The sequence below is a fragment of the Cryptomeria japonica genome, chromosome 6, assembly GCF_030272615.1.
Source record: "Cryptomeria japonica chromosome 6, Sugi_1.0, whole genome shotgun sequence".
Lineage (NCBI taxonomy): Eukaryota > Viridiplantae > Streptophyta > Pinopsida > Cupressales > Cupressaceae > Cryptomeria > Cryptomeria japonica.
In genome coordinates this window covers 386660971-386679470 of record NC_081410.1, presented here as the reverse complement: position 1 = coordinate 386679470, position 18500 = coordinate 386660971, and the positions used below count along the sequence as shown (strand labels likewise).

At 36.9% G+C, this 18500-nt stretch overlaps 1 protein-coding gene across 1 annotated transcript; it reads right to left on the bottom strand.

Annotated features, from left to right (window-relative positions):
• Positions 1–4385: 4385 nt before the first annotated feature.
• LOC131876610 (uncharacterized) lies at positions 4386–6502 on the bottom strand. Its single transcript, XM_059222049.1, has 2 exons — positions 5804–6502; positions 4386–5543 (listed from the first exon to the last, which is right to left on the bottom strand). Exons 1-2 carry the CDS (start codon positions 6500–6502, stop codon positions 4386–4388), a joined length of 1857 nt encoding a protein of 618 aa, XP_059078032.1.
• Between the last annotated feature and the right edge of the window lie 11998 nt (positions 6503–18500).

The window sequence follows — 18500 nt, the reverse complement described above, 5'->3', positions numbered from 1 at the left end:
TTGGATGCAAATGAAAATGATTACTAACTTAAATGATATGTAAATGATGCAAATGCAATGATCTATATGGAAATGCAAATGAATGATTGCTTTAATGCTTATGATGATGTAAATACAAATGATCTACATGAAATGTTTTTTATTTTATATGTAATGTTCATGAATCTAAGTGTAAAGATGCAACTAAATGATCGTTAATGGAATGATAATGCAAATAATGATGATGATACACTACATGATGAATGAAATGCACTTAATTTAATGCAAATTAATGCAATGATTTATATACAACTAAATAAAATGGATGATGATTAAAATTATTCTAAAAATGAATGCACCTACAATGATTAAATGCAAATTGTTTTTGTTTGTCCAAGTATACTCAATCTTTATTTATGACCATTGATCTGTTAATGAAATGGTATGCTATAATGCAACTGACCATGAAGGCTTATAATGCAGATGAATAATGAGCTAATCCAAAATCATTTGACTAAAAATTATACTGCCATTCTTCATATGCTAGCTTGTAACAGTGCTTGATTTCATCATTGAGATTTAAAATGTTGTAAGAAAATACAAGCAACTTGACATAATGATTCAAGATGACCTGAGTATCCCTTACATGGATTTTGATATAGCAAGTTAATACAAGAAACTTGATATAATGGATCAAGTTGATCTGAGTATTGCTTGCAGAACAGACAAGGATTATCTCTTTCATTGCATGACTTGGAATGTCCTCCTTGATCTTTTGCCAATCATATCCTGAGACAAGTACATACCGTAGTAAGAGATAAACCACAGACAACAATCAAAGAAAAATAATCATGCCCCATCATAGCTTCTCTAGTCATGGACATCCTTGAGTCGCATATAAACATTGAATCTTGTATGTCATTCACATGTTCTTATGGTCATTAACTGATATAATCATCTTGATGAATGATCTTTAATAATCTCGTATTACTTGCTAGTTGATTCTTCATTTTCTGAGTGTCATGATTTAGTTGTTGATGAAATGCCTTGATTTTTGTTGCTTTGTTGCTCATTATCTGTTTCAAAATCCTAGGTGTTTTTGGTTTTTCTAAGTTTTCCGAATGTTTTGGATTTTCAAAGATTCAAAAGATCACCTTGGCAAAAGGAATTAAGATTTTGCCCCTAGTGGAAACAAAAATTATTATTAATGTATGAATTGATCAAGATCCAAACCACGGCGGGATACAAATGCAGATATGATTGATTTTGATAAAATCTAAGACAGTGACTACGACAATTATGTCAAAGATTGATAATTGTTGGTAAGCTGCATATTTCTTGCTAAATGGTTCAAAGCAATGAATGCGAAAGATGGAATGGATAAGCTAAGATATATGGAAGCGATAGATGCGATAGGATGGAGTGGATAGGTGCACAAAGTGATCTCATAGATGGAGGAACTCACTTTTTAGATAGTGCCTGTTTACCAGGTTTTTACCATCTAAATTTATTGCATTTTTTTGTTTTATACTTTTTAGGGATTTTATATCCTTTTTGTTGATTTTTTCAGGACTTTATATGCTTTTTGTTGATTTTTTTCAGGACTTTATATCTCAAGCATAGAATTTCTTGAGATGGATAGAATTTATAGGTTCATCAAACCAATCACCTTCAAGGGTAGATAACTTGTATTCTCTTGATCCATATGATGCTACTATGACAAAAGGTCCTAGCCAATTTGGTTCAAATTTTCCCTTCTTTTCTTGATCTTGCTGATTTCCTGGATTCTCCCTTAGAACTATATATCCAATCTAAAAAATGTGCAGCTTGCCTCTGTGGTTATAGCTTCATGCCATTCTTTGTTGATATACTTTCAAATGATCTGTTGCATTTTGGTGACGTTCCTGAATCAGTTCTAGTTCCTGGAGTCGAGAGACTTGTTCTTCTTCTTCTGGTATAAGACCTTGCAAGGATACTTGTAGAGAAGGTATCTATACTTCTATAGGTAATATGGCTTCTGATCCATAGACCAAACAATATGGAGTTTCCCTTGTTGGAGTGCGGATGCTAGTTCGGTATGCCCAAAGAGCAGGATTTAGTTGAATGTGCCAGTCTTTTCTAGCTTCATTGATTGTTTTCTTCAATATTTTCAAGATAGTTTTGTTTGATACCTCAGCTTGACCATTTCCCTGTAGATAATATGGAGTAGAAAACCTATGTTGGATATGAAATTGTTCACATAGCTCCTTCACATCTTGATTTTTGAATGGTCTTCCATTATCAGTGATAATGGTCATAGGAGCTCCATAGCGATAGATTATATAATTCAAAATAAATGATGATATTTGTTTTCCTATCACTATTGTTAAAGGCACTGCTTCAATCCATTTAGTAAAGTATTCAGTAGCTATCAGAATAAACTTATGTCCATTAGAAGATGAGGGATTTATCTTTCCTACCAAATCAAGGCCCCATTGTGAAAATGGTCATTATCCTGTCATAGGATATAACTCTTGTGCTGGTGCATGAATGAGATTCCCATGGATCTGATATTGTTTGCCTTTTCTATCATATGTGAACGAATCTCTCTCCATAGTAGGCCAAAAGTAACCCATACGAAGAAGTTTCTTAGCCAATGTTAAACCACTTGAGTGTGTGCCACAAATACTTGCATGAATGTCGTTAAGAACTTTCTCAGATTCTTCTTATTCAAGACATCTCAACAAAGTACCATCTGGACCATGCCTATATAGGATATCAGCAATAATAGTATAGCGAGAGGACTGACGGATAAAATTCCTTCTCTGATTGCGAGATAAGTCAAGAGGAAGTGATGCAGAGAGCACTGCAGGAAGTATCACAATGGGCTCACAGTCTACCAGACTCAAAAGGTGACTCTTCCAACCTAGTCAACCTTACCCACTCTTGATAAGGGTGTGAAGGACCACCCTCACACAACCTTAAGACCTATACAAGGTCACACCCAATCCCTTATGGGTTACTCAACTTAGACACAAAAGTTGCTTCAGAGACTCAATCCCCTAATAAGACTCAAATAGGGCAAATGACACAAATCTGTCCTTTGATCCAAAACAGCAGTAGGGACACCTTTAAGGACCCCAAACAACCAAGAATCACCCACTGGTTTGATTCCCCAAAACCTCACAACACCAAATTCTCTTATTAGACCTACTAGGCTACTAGGTCTCACAACTAGAAATCGGGTAACGAAGGACCAATTTCTCAAACAACCTGATACTATTTTGAAGGTTTTAGAACCTCTTCAAGGTGACCACACAACTCCCAAGAGGGCAAAGCCTCAACCCACTCCTACACCGCCAAACCCTACAAGGCTCACAGGCCTAATTGGCCAAGTTAGGCGTGGAACACAAGCACAAGTTTGATGATGGGTTCATGAGACTGAGGCAGTGGTTTGGGAAGGTGTATCCACCTCTTTGAGACACCACTCAATGGTTTTCACAAACTTCCTTGTTGTTGTCCTTGACTGCTACCTCCATTCACCAATCTACAGGTTGAATACATGAAGATATTCAACCTAAAATCTGATCATGGACCTTGAGGATGTCCCTTCCAGACCCTGAGAATTTGAAATCATAAAATACATGTCTACACCTTGCAAATCCCAAAGGGGCATGAGTTATTACCTCTGGGAATGCAAGATATAGCCCATTTAGTGTCAAAACCCCTAAAACCCTAGGGTTTAAGACAGTTTTCAAAAAAAATCCGATTACTTCCACCATACAACTCCAAATTCACTTAGACTAGGCTCATTTGAAAGGTATCTCCCTTGTCTATGCAATCATGGATCTGGTTCAGACCTCCCAATCCGTACAACGGTCGTACAAGTGCATGAATACTCAGAAATCTGTGTTTATTCCAGAAAAATTGATCTCTTTTACATCAAAACTGCTCTAACCTTTTAGGAATCGATGTGAGAGCCTAAAATAGGCTTCCCAAATAGACTCAACTGAAACATGGGGGTTAGAACTGTTGGAACTAACATTTAACCATTTTTTGAAAAAGTTGTCAAAGTTGCAAAAAGTTGTCAAGTGCAACTTTTGCATTTTTTGCATTTTTGCATTCTAGGACTCCTCAATGATTTCAAACTTCTAAATGGTTCCAAAATGTCTAAAATGACTACAAAACATCAGAAATCTACCTCCTAATGCCAAAACTCATCAATATGAGAAAATGTCCTATTGGACCTAGAAGGATCCTAGTGGACTAAGGTTAACTCAAGGTTTATAGAATGACCTTAGAGTTCCTTGACCACTCAAAAGGATCAACTATCAACTGGATGATTAACATTCATCCTTATTAAATTGCATAAAACAAGAAAATCAAGTCTAGGTTCCCTGCACCATACTCCACAAGTTCAAAAGAACTCAAGTCCCTTGAGTTGGAATGGACTCAAACTGAAACCCTGCCTTTTCAATGGCCTCCTTAGTCATCCATGTGGCTTCCTCCAGGGGTTGGTGTTTCCATTTGACCAAGTACTCATAATACACCTTCCTCCTTGTGTGTTTGATCACCTGCTTGTCAAGGATGCTCTCAATCTCTAACATGGATGGTTGTGATATCTCCTTGAGTGACTCATCATGCTGGACATCTGATTCACCTGCAACAAAAACATCATCTACAGATCCTTTATAAGGATATAGGTCAGCAACATTAAAAATAGGTGACAAACCAATAGAAGAAGGTAAGTCCACTTTGTAGGCATTGTTGCCACACTTCTTGAGGATCTTGCAAGGACCAAGCTTCTTCATCAGCAACTTGGTATATTTCTCCTTGGGTAACCTCTCCTTTCTCAGATGTACCATCACTAGATCACCCACCTTGAATTGCAAATCTCTTCTTTTCTTATCTGCTACTACCTTATACTTTTTTGTGGTATGTTGCAACCGGTTCCTTACTTGATCATGCACATCCTTCATTACCTCTACAAAATCTTTAGCCAAAGCACTCTTCTTCTCCAAATGACTAACATCTTTGAGTTCCATTATCCCTCTAGGGTGCACACCATAAACAACTTGAAAAGGTGTCATACCTGTACTCCTATTAATGGAATCATTATAAGAAAATTCAGCTTGTGCCAAGATAGAATCCCAACTTGCACCATATTCTTGTGTTAGGCATCTCAAGAGGTTTCCAAGTGACCTATTTATGACCTCAGTCTGTCCATCTGATTGGGGATGATATGTTGAAGATAAGGCAACATTGGTGCCAAACTTTTTCCATAGGGTCCTCCAAAAGTGACCTATAAACTTAGGATCCCTATCTGATATGATTGACATAGGCAATCCATGGAGTCTAACTACCTCTTTAAAGAATAACCCTACAACATGTGAAGCATCATGAGTGGTCTTGCAAGGGATAAAGTGAGCCGTCTTGAAAAATCTATCCACAACCACATACACATTGTTATAACCAAATTTGGTTCTTGGAAGACCAAGCATAAAGTCCATAGTTACTGAATCCCATGGCTTTGAAGGGATAGGCAAAGGAGTATAGAGCCCTGCATTAGATGTTTGGCCCTTGGCCTTTTGACAAACAAGACAAGTCTCCACAAACCTTCTTACATCAATTTGAAGTCTAGGCCAAAAATAAAATCTTCTAACCAATTCCAATGTCTTATCTACCCCAAAGTGACCAGCTAGACTCCCACAATGCTTTTCCTTGATTATGTTCTCCCTTATTGACCCCTTAGGCACACAAAGCAAGCTTCCTTTGAACAAGAATCCATCTTGCACCAAAAACTCAGAAATTCAGTATGATACCTTGCTGTCATATCAACACATACCTTGTAGATTTCCTTGAAATCATCATCTGTAGCATACATGTCCTTTATTGTGTGTATACCTACACTTTCAAATTGAATTTCCTGGATGGTCAAACTCCTCCTGCTTAGAGCATCAGCAACCTTATTTGCAACACCTTTCTTATGTTTTATTGTGAAAGTATAGGATTGCAAGAATTCCATCCATTTAACATGTTTGTGATGAAGTTTCTCCTGCTTATTTAGAAAACTCAAAGCATGATTGTCTGTAAAAACAATAAACTCCTTAGGAAGTAGGTAGTGCCTCCATTTCCTCAAGGCTTGAACCATAGCATAGAGTTCAAGGTCATAGGTGGAGTACTTTTGTTTAGCCTCATTCAACTTTTCACTAAAGAAGGCTATTGGCCTCCCTTCTTGGCTTAGGACTCCTCCAATAGCCCTATTGCTAGCATCACATTCTACCACAAAGACTTTATGAAGTACAAGGGTGGGAAGTTCTGCAATCTTCTTTTTCAACATCTCAAATGACCTACTAGCTTCATTGGTCCATACAAACACACATTTCCTTCCACCTTTTATGGTATCTATGAGTGGAGCACAAATTCCACTAAAGTTTCTAATGAACTTTCTATAGAAACTACATAAACCATGAAAACTTTTTACCTCAGTTGCATTGGTAGGTGCTGGCCAAGTAAGGATGGCTTCAACTTTGGATGGATCCATTTTCAAATTTCCTTTTGAGATGACAAATTCTAGGAAAACCAACTCTTCTTTCATGAATGAACACTTCTCAAGGTTGATTTTCAGTTTCTCTTCATGGAGTTTCTTGAGGACCATGTCTAGGTGTTTGAGGTGCTCCTCCTTGTTGCTACTAAACACCAAAATATCACCCATATATACTACAACAACCTTGTTAATGAAAGGTGCTAGGACTTCATTCATCAAGCGCATAAAAGTGCTAGGAGCATTAGACAAACCAAAAGGCATTACAACCTGCTCAAACAAACCTTCATTGGTCTTGAAAGTTGTTTTCCATTCATCTCCCTGTCTGATCCTTATCTGATGGTATCCTCTTTTGAGGTCAATTTTTGAGTAGTACTTAGCCCCTCCCAAACAATCCATGAGATCTTCCAATCTAGGCATAGGAAACCGGTATCTAATGGTTATCTTATTGATTGCTCTAGAGTCAATGCATAATCTCCAAGTTCCCTCTTTCTTAGGTGCAAGGACTGCTGGTACAGCACAGGGACTAACACTTTTCCTTATGAAACCCTTCTCCAACAATTCTTGAATCTACCTTACTATTTCTGCATTTTGTTCAGGGGTGATTTTATAAGCAGCCTTATTGGGCAAGGTGGCTCCTGGAATCAGATCTATACAACGACTTATCATCCTTTCAGGGGGCAAGGTATCATTGGTACCATCTGCAACAATTCCTTTGTACTGATCCAACAAATTAGCAACCTCCTTGGGGCCTACATTCTTCAACAAATTCTAATTTTTCTCTTTCTTAGGTATGTTGTCCTTAGGCTTCACCACAACAGCAAAACAAGGTGTCTTCTCTTCCCTTAAGCCTTTCATGAACTCCTTCTCTCCAACTAGCATCACACTACTAGTTGAGGTCTTCTCCTTAGCATCATCCGGTAAGGAAGTCATTGTGAAATTTTCACCATTCCTCTTAATGTGATACATGTTCCTCTTGCCATCATGTTGAGCACTAGTGTCATATTGTCAAGGTCTCCCTAGAAGAAGATGGCAAGCATCCATAGTCACCACTTCACACAAATATTTGTCTTCATAGTCACCAATTGAAAAACTGACCCAACATTGTTCATCAACTAGTGTTTGCTGCTCCTTATTCAACCATGATACTTTATGGATGAGGTATTTTCTTTAATCCTAACTTCTCAATCATCTCAGTAGAAGCCAAGTTCTTAGTAGAACCAGAATCAACTATTACCTTACATACTTTACCATTCACCAAACATTTGGTTCGGAACAAAGACTTTCTTTGTGGAGGCTCCTTATTGATTGGTGTCAAAAGTGTTCTATTGAACATAATACATTCTCCACTTACTGGATCAGCAAGTCTTGATGAGGTGGTGTGATATGAGGTGGTACTTTGATGGTCATCATCTTGGGCTAGTTGCACTCTCCTTTCTCCTTGCTGGCCTGAACTACTGCTTGCTTTCTCAGGACAAGTAAATGATTGGTGGCCTACTTGGTTACATGAGAAACATCTCCCAGTGAATACATTAGGGCCTCTACCTCCAAATCTACCCCTTCCATTAGGATTGCCTCTATGACTTGAATCTTTCTCAGCATCTTGCTGGCTGCCCTCACCTTGTGGTCTTGATGATTAACTTCTGCCCTGAAATCTGCCCCTTCCTCTAAAGTTCTGATTACCTCTGCCACCCCTATTGCTTTGCTCACCTCTCTTTCTTTGTTTTTCTTCTATTTTCAAAGCCATTTGATGACACTTATGGACTGATTCAGGATTAAACAAACTTAATTCATCTTGAATACTATATTTCAATCCATTCAAGTACCTAGCCAACTTCTGATTTTCAGTTTCAAATATTTTAGTTTTCAAGGTAAGTTTGTGAAATTCCTCTGTATAGGTACTTACATCCATATCTTTTTGTTTCAGGTTATGTAGCTTCTTATGGAGGGAAACTTCATAGTCTTCTAGTACAAATTGCTTCTTTTATCTCAACCAACATCCTCTTCCACGTGGTGATAGGTGCCTTGTTGTTATCAACCCTCTCATTCTGCAAGAAGTTCCACCAACTCAATGTTGGACCCTTCATCTTTGATTTGGCTATCTTCACCTTTGAACTCTCACATGTATCATCACATTCAAAGTAGTTTTCAAGGGCTTCCACCCAATCCATGCATTCTTCCACAATCATCTTTCCCATGAACATTGGAACATCTGGTTTGTTGTCCTTTCTTCCTACTCTTTCAAGGGCCTCCAAGAAATGCCTTTGATCTGCTGGTATTTTCAACCTCTCCAACCGAGATACAGGTATCTCTTCCTCTTCTTCCTCACACTCCTCTTCCTCCCTTCTTCCTTCTTGTCTCTGCTTGAGTCTCTCCAACTCCATCTCCATCTTCTTGCTCTTTGCTAGGTGCTCCTTGAGCATTTTGGCTAACTCCTTATTGGTAATGTTTTGAGGGAATTCATCCCCATCATTTCCTTCATTTTCTGACATCTTTCCACCCCCAAGGATCTTAGTAGCGCTCTAATACCACTTGATGCAGAGAGCACTGCAGGAAGTATCGCAATGGGCTCACAGTCTACTAGACTCAAAAGGTGACTCTTCCAACCTAGTCAACCTTACCCACTCTTGATAAGGGTGTGAAGGACCACCCTCACACAACCTTAAGACCTATACAAGGCCACACCCAGTCCCTTATGGGTTACTCAACTTAGACACAAAAGTTGCTTCAGAGACTCAATCCCCTAATAAGACTCAAATAGGGCAAATGACACAAATTTGTCCTTTGATCCAAAACAGCAGTAGGGACACCTTTAAGGACCCCAAACAACCAAGAATCACCCACTGGTTTGATTCCCCAAAACCTCACAACACCAAATTCGCTTATTAGACCTACTAGGCTACTAGGTCTCACAACTAGAAATCGGGTAACAAAGGACCAATTTCTCAAACAACCCGATACTATTTTGAAGTTTTTATAACCTCTTCAAGGTGACCACACAACTCCCAAGAGGGCAGAGCCTCAACCCACTCCTGCACCGCCAAACCCTACAAGGCTCACAGGCCTAATTGGCCAAGTTAGGCATGGAACACAAGCACAAGTTTGATGATGGGTTCATGAGACTGAGGCAGTGGTTTAGGAAGGTGTATCCACCTCTCTAAGACACCACTCAATGGTTTTCACAAACTTCCTTACTGTTGTCCTTGACTGCTACCTCCATTCACCAATCTGCAGGTTGAATACATGAAGATATTCAACCTAAAATCTGATCATGGACCTTGAGGACGTCCCTTCCAGACCCTGAGCATTTGAAATCATAAAATACATGTCTACACCTTGCAAATCCCAAAGGGGCATGAGTTATTACCTCTGGGAATGCAAGATATAGCCCATTTAGTGTCAAAACCCCTAAAACCCTAGGGTTTAAGACTGTTTTCAGAAAAAATTTGATTACTTCCACCATACAACTCCAAATTCACTTAGACTAGGCCCATTTGAAATTTATCTCCCTTGTCTATGCAATCATGGATCTGGTTCAGACCTCCCAATCCGTACAATGGTCGTACAAGTGCGTGAATACTCAAAAATCTGTGTTTATTCCAGAAAAATTGATCTCTTTAACATCAAAACTGCTCTAACCTTTTGGGAATTGATGTGAGAGCCTAAAATAGGCTTCCCAAATAGATTCAACCAAAACATGGGGGTTAGAACCATTGGAACTAACATTTAACCATTTTTTGAAAAAGTTGTCAAAGTTGCAAAAAGTTGTCAAGTGCAACTTTTGCATTATTTGCATTTTTGCATTCTAGGACTCCTAAATGATTTCAAACTTCTAAATGGTTCCAAAATGTCTAAAATGACTAAAAAACATTAGAAATCTACCTCCTAATGCCAAAACTCATCAATATGAGAAAATGTCCTATTGGACCTAGAAGGATCCTAGTGGACTAAGGTTAACTCAAGGTTTATAGAATGACCTTAGAGTTCCTTGACCACACAAAAGGATCAACTATCAACTGGATGATTAACACTCATCCTTATTACATTGCATAAAACAAGAAAATCAAGTCTAGGTGCCCTACACCAGGAAGGATATGTTCTTTTAAATACTGATAAGTTTGACCGTATGAGGATTGATTGGTTCCTAATATATGGCGAATTCGGTAGGTATGTCGAGATTGAATGGTAGGGGTTAAGATATCTTCCATGAGAAATTTGTAATGTTGTTGATTCTCCTTATTTTGCAAGAGAGATTCTATTGTAGCCATTGCATCTGCTGCTTTATTCTCATTTCTTGGAATCTGGGTGAATGATATTTCTTTAAAGTGTTCTTTAAACTCCTCCACTAGTTGTTTGTATGGCATAAGCTTATCATCCTTTGTTTTATATTCATCATTTATTTGGCTGATGATAAGTTGTGAATCACCATAGACATGTAGTTCTTTGACATTCCATTCAATGGTCATTTTAAGCCCAATAGCCAATGCTTCATACTCTGCAGTATTATTAGTGCATGGAAACCGCAGTCTATATGATTTGGGAATTGTGTGTCCTTGAGGTGTGATGAAAAAGATTCATGCGCCTGATCCATATTGTGTATAAGAACCATAAAAGTACAATCCCCAAAAGTTTGTACTTACTATCAATATATTTGCATCAGGAAATTCGAAGTGCAAAGGCATGTCATTTTGTAAAGGTGCATCAGACAATTGATCAGCGATAACTTGTCCCTTGATATCTTTTCGGTCAACATACTCTATATCAAATTCACTCAGTATCATAACCCATTTGGCTAGTCTCCCTGTCAATGTTGACTTGCTCAACAAATATTTGATAGGATCTATCTTTGCTATTAGTTTCACAGAATGAATCAACATATAATGTTGCAGCTTCTGAGTTGCAAATACAACTACTAGACATGTCTTTTCTATTGAGGAATAATTTAATTCATAGCCAACAAGCGTTTTACTGATATAATAAACTGCTCTTTCTTTTCCTTCATCATCATGTTGAGCTAGGAGAGCTCCTAATGATACATTTGTTGTTGAGATATAGAGCAACAATGGTTTCCCTTTGGTTGGTGATACCAGTACTGGAGGACTCATAAGATATTCTTTTATTTGCAAAAAAGGTTCTTCACATTTTAGATCCCATTTGAATGGAATATTTTTATGTAGAAGATGGATGAATGGAAGACATCTATCTGCTAACTGAGAAATAAATCTCTTGATTGATTGCAATCTTCCTTGTAAAGATCGCAATTAATTTATGTTCCTAGGTGACTCCATCTCCATGATAGCTTTGACTTTTTCAGGATCTACTTCAATTCCATGAGCTGATATAATGTACCCAAGGAGCTTTCCAGAGGTTACCCCAAATGCACATTTCTTTGGATTTAATCTCAAATGATATCTTTCCAGCTTGTCAAAAATCTTTCTTAAAATGTTCAAACTTTCTTGTCTTGTATGAGATTTTGCAAGTATGTCATTGACATAATCTTCCATAAATGTATGCATCATATCATGGAAAATTGTCATCGTAGCCCTTTGATAAGTCACTCCTACATTCTTAAGCCCAAATGGCATAACATTCCAGCAATATGTTCCCCATGCACAGGTGAAAGTTGTCTTTTCTTGATCTTCAGGTACGATTCTTATTTGATTATATCCTAAGAAGCCATACATTATTGAAAACACCTCATGCTCTGCTGACAAGTCTACTGTGATATCAATGTTTGGTAGCGGGAAATCATCTTTTGGACATGCTTTATTCAGATATCTAAAATCTGTACAGACCCTTATGCTTTTATCTAGTTTTGATACCGGTACAATACTTGAAACCGATTATAGATAAGCAACAGGTCTTATAAAACCCACTTCTAATAGTTTCTTCAGCTCAGTTTTTACAAGAAGAGCAATGTGCGGATGCATCTTTCTTAGCTTCTGCTTAACTGGTTTTGCTTTTAAATCCACATTAAGATGATGCATGATAAGATATGGATTAAGTCCTGGCATATCTGCATAGGACCAAGCAAAATTTATTTGTCTTTGCTTAAAGAATTCCATGTATTATTTCCTCTCTTTTTCTGATAATAAAGCAGCATAATGAAGTATTTTAGGATCCTTTGATGTACCAATGTTTACTACTTCTGTTGGTTCTATCAGGATAGCAGATCTCTCTTGAAAATATGCAGGAAGAATGTCAAACTTTCCATCTTCTGGTGCCTTAAAGAGGTTTTCACCATCAGATGCGTCCTTTATTTTCCCTTTTGATTGATCTAGTGTTGCCATGAAATGGTTTTCAACAATAGGTCTCTTTCCTTGTTTTATTTCGCTTTTGCGACTGGAAAGTTTGGCATTCTCTTGACTATGAGAAACGTTACTTGATTCTGCAATGGAAGATATCTTAGGTGGGATGGGTTCAACAACGTTAAGGTACACGACTAAGTCATGATCATTAGAAAAGACATTCAGTTCGGGGTTGTCTAAATTATCCCAATCAATTAGTTCAGGATAAAGAAGGGGTAAATCATAATCACTGTCATCATTAGGTTTTTCAACGTTCATGACATAATGATCATAACTTGGCATAGAATAGGTACTGTCATAGATTAAATGTTTTTGAGAATTGTCTTTCTTAAGCGTCTCCGAATTAGTTCTAACAAAATCAATATTAGCATTTTGTAGTTCACACTCAAGTGGTTCTTCAGCAAACGTTTGTCCCTATATCAACACACACATCTTTAATACTGCAAATTCCTTCTTGATTGACCTCATTTGCATTTTGGAGTTGACATACTTGTGTACATGATAAAGATGATTCTTTTGCTAGATTTTGTCTCCTTTCAAACTCAACTTCTTCTGGACTAATAGTCAATCCAACTTGACGATCTCTTAATTCTTCTATGGTTCTACCACATCTAGATACATCTTGTTCCTCTTTTAATGAAAATCTTGTATTTCCATTTGCTTGATCTATCCTTGTTTCTACTTCTTGTGGCATTACTTCTTTGTCTTTGTCATTCCCTTTCCTTTTTGCATATGCCTCTTTTCTCTAAATTCTGAATTTTTCTTGCCTTCTTTCTAACTCCATCTTTTGTTTTGTAATAGACAAGTCTTCTTTCATGATAACTTCTTGGTCTTTATTGTGTTCTTTACTTGATGTAGTAGATAATACATCTGGACCCCATTCATACTCATTTGAATTTGTCTCTGAATCCTGATGTAGGATTACTCCACTATACCATACTAGAATGTTGCATGGTGCAAAAAGTTCTCTGATTTATGCCATCTCTATTTTTACTGCTTCTGGAATATCTTGTTCAGATTTTGCATTTGTTTGTATTTTCAAAACTTGTTGACAAGATTTTCCTTTACCTTTGATGGTAATCTCGTCTTCTTTCTTTTCATGTTCTTCTTGCTTTTTTTGTTTATTGGTTACTATTCCGGCCGCTTGATTAGCTTTTCTTGCCAGTTTTCTTCTTTAGAAACTGATTTCTTTCTCCACTTTTGCTGTTGATGATTATGTTGCCTTTGATTGGATTTTAGATATCCAAGCTTGGATTTATCTTCTTTGGATTGCGAGTGCGGATAACTAGGTTCTAAAATACCTTGATGTTGCTTACCAATTCATCATTTTGCTTCATATCCCATTTTTTGCATGATTTCATAACCTTTGCCATATTGCTTTATGGGAATATTGACTTCCGCTACTATTTCTATAGTTTTATCTTCATCCTTGTACAACCAACCAAGAATGTATTTGTCTTCATTTTCTTCTTTAAGAGTTCCAACACTAACAAATGTCCCTTTAAACATATGTTTTGATCTTTCTGATGTCTTTGATTGAATATATGTAGCATTTAGCATAAATAACATATATTGTCATTTTGGACTAAAATAAATCTTAGTTCATTTCATAGCATATCTAATTAGTTTATTTTACATTTACATATCATAGCTAAAACATTTCAATCTTGAATCTCCATAAGGCATTCATAGTGCAAAAAGCTGCTAAGAGCTACACTAATTTGGAACTTGGAGAGGAGAGGAACAAGGGAGAAGGAGCTACAAGCATGGTAGAAGGCATTTGGAGATACCGTGTTGTGTTTACTTTTATAGTAGAATGCTTTACTTTGTTTTTAGTGTCTCTCTTGGTATGCCTGCTTAGACTAGTTTTTGGTTGATTAACACTAACATTTCTCTTAGTTTCTTGTGTTTTTTTGTGTTATACGACCACAGGTTCTTGTGTAAACATTAACCCCTTTTTGTAGAGCATCAGAAGGTTGCGTGTTCGATTCACATCAGGTTCACCAAATGATGCTCTGCAAAATGGACAATGTTAGACCAAAACCTGTGGTGTTATAACACAAGAGAAACAACAAGAAACAAAGAACTGCTAGTGTTATTCAACCAAAGACTAATCTAAGCAGGCATACCAAGAGAGACACTAAAAACATAATGAAACATTTAACTATGAAAATAAATGCAAGAAGGCATCTCCAAATGCCTTTCACCATGCTTGTAGCTCCTCCTCCCTTATTCCTCTCCTCTCCAAGTTCCAAATTAGTGTAGCTCTCAGCAGCTTTTTGCACTATGGAGGTCTTATGGAGATTCAAAATTGAAAATGATTAATCTAAATGCTATGCAAGTGTGAACAAAAGCTAAAAATGAGAGATTATCTAATTAGCTAGTGTTGATTTTAAGCCAAAAGAGTGAATATGATTTATTTATGCTAAATGCTCTCTAAAAATGACTATAATGTAAATGCATACAAGTTTTCAGGATTTGGATTATGTAGAAATGAGCTCTATTTATAGGAAAAATGGAGCAATGGATGGTTGAGATTAAGTAATCTCAACAAGGGTCGGGATTGAATGGTTTATGATCCATGTGAGGGCTTTCAACCCAATCTCGGGATGACAAGTGTCAACATGAGATGAGTTGAGAGGAGAGGGAATAAGCATTAAATGCTTGACATGACCTGAGAGTTAACTTGGGAGTTAAGGTTAAGGTTGGGTTGAGTGAATAAATTCATTATCCAAAGAATAATGCTTTTATCCAATGGATAAACTCTTGTGCAAGAGTTAGGGAGGATAACCATGGTCAAAGCAATAAATGCTTGAGGAGACACATGGGTTGCATGAGGGTTGAGTTAGGGGTCAAAGTCTCTAACCATGGGTGCAAGTGGATTTAACCATTAATGGTCATGTAAGAGCCATAAGTGGTTTGGAAGACTTTAGAGGTTAAATTGTTGAACACACAAAGCATTTAATGCTTTTCAAAGACTTTGAAGTCTTTGAGAAGTGACTCCAAGTTGCTTAAGAATGTGACAATATTTAGGGAATGGATTAGGCTAATTAGGAAGGGGTTAGAAGAATCTAGAAGGGGGTTAGGATTGCAAGTGGGTCTGGTGGGTGAGGGAAAATAGGATTTTTATTAAAATAAAATTCATTTATTTCAACAAATAGGTGCAAGTTGCATTTTTAGGAGAATGCAAGTGGGGGGGATTTTATGATTTAAATAAATGTTTTACTTAATTTATTTAAAAGAGGAAGGGGATTAAATGAAATAAATAGAATTTATTCATTTAATTGATTGTGATTTTTGTTTAATGAATTAATCAAAATAAGTTGAATAATTTATTTAACTAATAGGAGAATGTTTGAGGATGAATTAATTAAATATTAATTTAATTAACTGATGGCTAGTGGACTTTTAATCAAATAAATAGCAAATATTCATTTAATTAAAATGGACAGATTTATGTGACTATAGATTTGATTCCGGATGGTAATCTTGAAAACCACTCCATTGATTGTCCATTTAAATTCCTAGGAAAAAGACGCATAAGGTAAGTTTCATCATGAGCAAATTCTATGCTCATAGTACAGAACTCCCTAATGTGATCTCGAGGATCAGATTTTCCATCGTATTTGTCATATTTAGGAATCTCACAATGTTGTGGAAATGGTATCATGTTCAAATTTTTATCGAAAGGATATGGGCATATATCTTCTAATGAATACTTCTTGGAGCTTGTTCCATTTTGCATGTCTTGTATTTGTTGTTATAGAGTTTGCATTTGTTGAGTAAGGTTTGATAATGGATTATCCACATAGTTTCTTCTTGTTTCTTCGTGAGTTCTTTTATCACTACGCTCTTTTCTTGTGTCATCCCTTTCTTTCCTTGTTTCTTCGTGACTTTCTTTGTTCACATCTTCGTTATTTGGATCATCTGTGTTTTGGGTGTTACTTGCCTCCACATCTTGTTTCAAGCTTTCTATGTTAAAGTCTTGTGGTAGTTTAGCTCCAGATTTTGCCAACATCAAAAGATATTTCTCTTTTTGCTTTGTCAACAATTTTTCCATTAACCTATCAAATTTGAAATCTTGCTCGAGGTCTCTAATGGTGCTATTGACTGCTTCTTCGTCAATAGTGGTAAACCCAAAAGTTTGAAATACAGGATTATCTTCTTCCTCCATTTGTTGTTGTTTTCTAAGTTGTTTGTATTGAGCTCTAGTCCAAACTGGCATGTGATTATTTCAAAGTTGTTAAAATTTCCAAAGGACAAAGTCAATAGGTGATTATTGGTTTAGGAAGATATGCTTTGTTGATTTTACCGTTATTGTTTGTTTGTTGTGATAAAGCGTCTCTTTGTTGAAAAGCACTTCTTTGCAAAATTTCACCGTCAAACTCTGTACCGCATCCACGTAAGTAGTGACGAAAAACGGTGTAGGAATGTCCTATATTTTAATAAGATCTTGCGATCGATATACAAGAATCTTATTCTTTTTAGAGTAGCTTTATAACTAGGTTTTCTTTTCTTAAGGTGATACTTAAAAATCATATAAGCATTTGACAATTTACAAGTTTGTTTGATTCCAATGTAGGTGCAATTTTAAGTTTGATATAACCTAGGTTCAAAATAGGAAAGATATATCCAAGATTATGAACCTAGTATAGATTGATCAAGCTTCGTGATAGAGGATTTGATTATCCTGATGAGAGACTTGACAATGATGTTGATTTTTTTGCACTTAAGATGTTTGAATCAATAGCTTGTTGAATATTAATGTTTATAGAACTTCTTGGGAATAACCTGTGGGATTAGTGACCTAGTTGTTTGAGCTAGTTCGACAATACGTGATGGTTTAGAGACAAACCTACTTCAAGAATTATTTTGATACTGACGTTTTGACACTTTGGTTTTGATCTGGCGTTTCAAGTGTTGGAAAACTTTCGTATTACCCTTTTGATCAAACTTTTCTAACAATTTGTTGGATTTTTGCTCACTCATAGATGATAATTTTTTTCAATTTTTGACCATTTGGAACATGTAACAAACATATAAGACACAATGTCTAATAAACAAAATGCACAAGCAAGTACAAATCTTAGGCAGGTTGAGACAATAGTTGTTGAATCTAACATGGGGTTTCCCCCGAGGCTACGCTATTCAAAATGGATATTTAGATGCTTGACCTCACTGGCTCCACCCTCAGCACTCACTTCTTTGGGGCAGCCAAGCACCAGTTTCCATGAAAACTCCTCCATGGAAAACTTTATATCTCTACTAGGAACCGTATGTGTGTGAGTCGCTTCAGAGGTCCGACCTCCTGCGCCAACAACTAGAAGGATTTTGGCAACTAGTACAAGTAGTTTTTGGTAAAGGCTTCTGGGCATGTGGCCATACATGCGGCACTTTCAGCTCTGTAAATACAGAAGGTTCCCAGCCTATAGAGGTTACGCTCCATAAGGTTTATGGGGAAACATAGTGTTGGTATGAACTTATTAGCACATGTTGTTTGGGACTTTCATCACAAACATGATTTATTTATAGTGGATTGGAAGGACTCAGTATTAGCCCGTTTCCACTTTAGGTCGTTCCCCTCTCACTAACCCCCTCAAGGCAACTCGGGAAGGCAGACCCTCTAAAGGATTTAATTGTTTGAAAGTAAAGAAAGCATAAAAGAGTGGGTTTGACTTTTTGGTCACCCA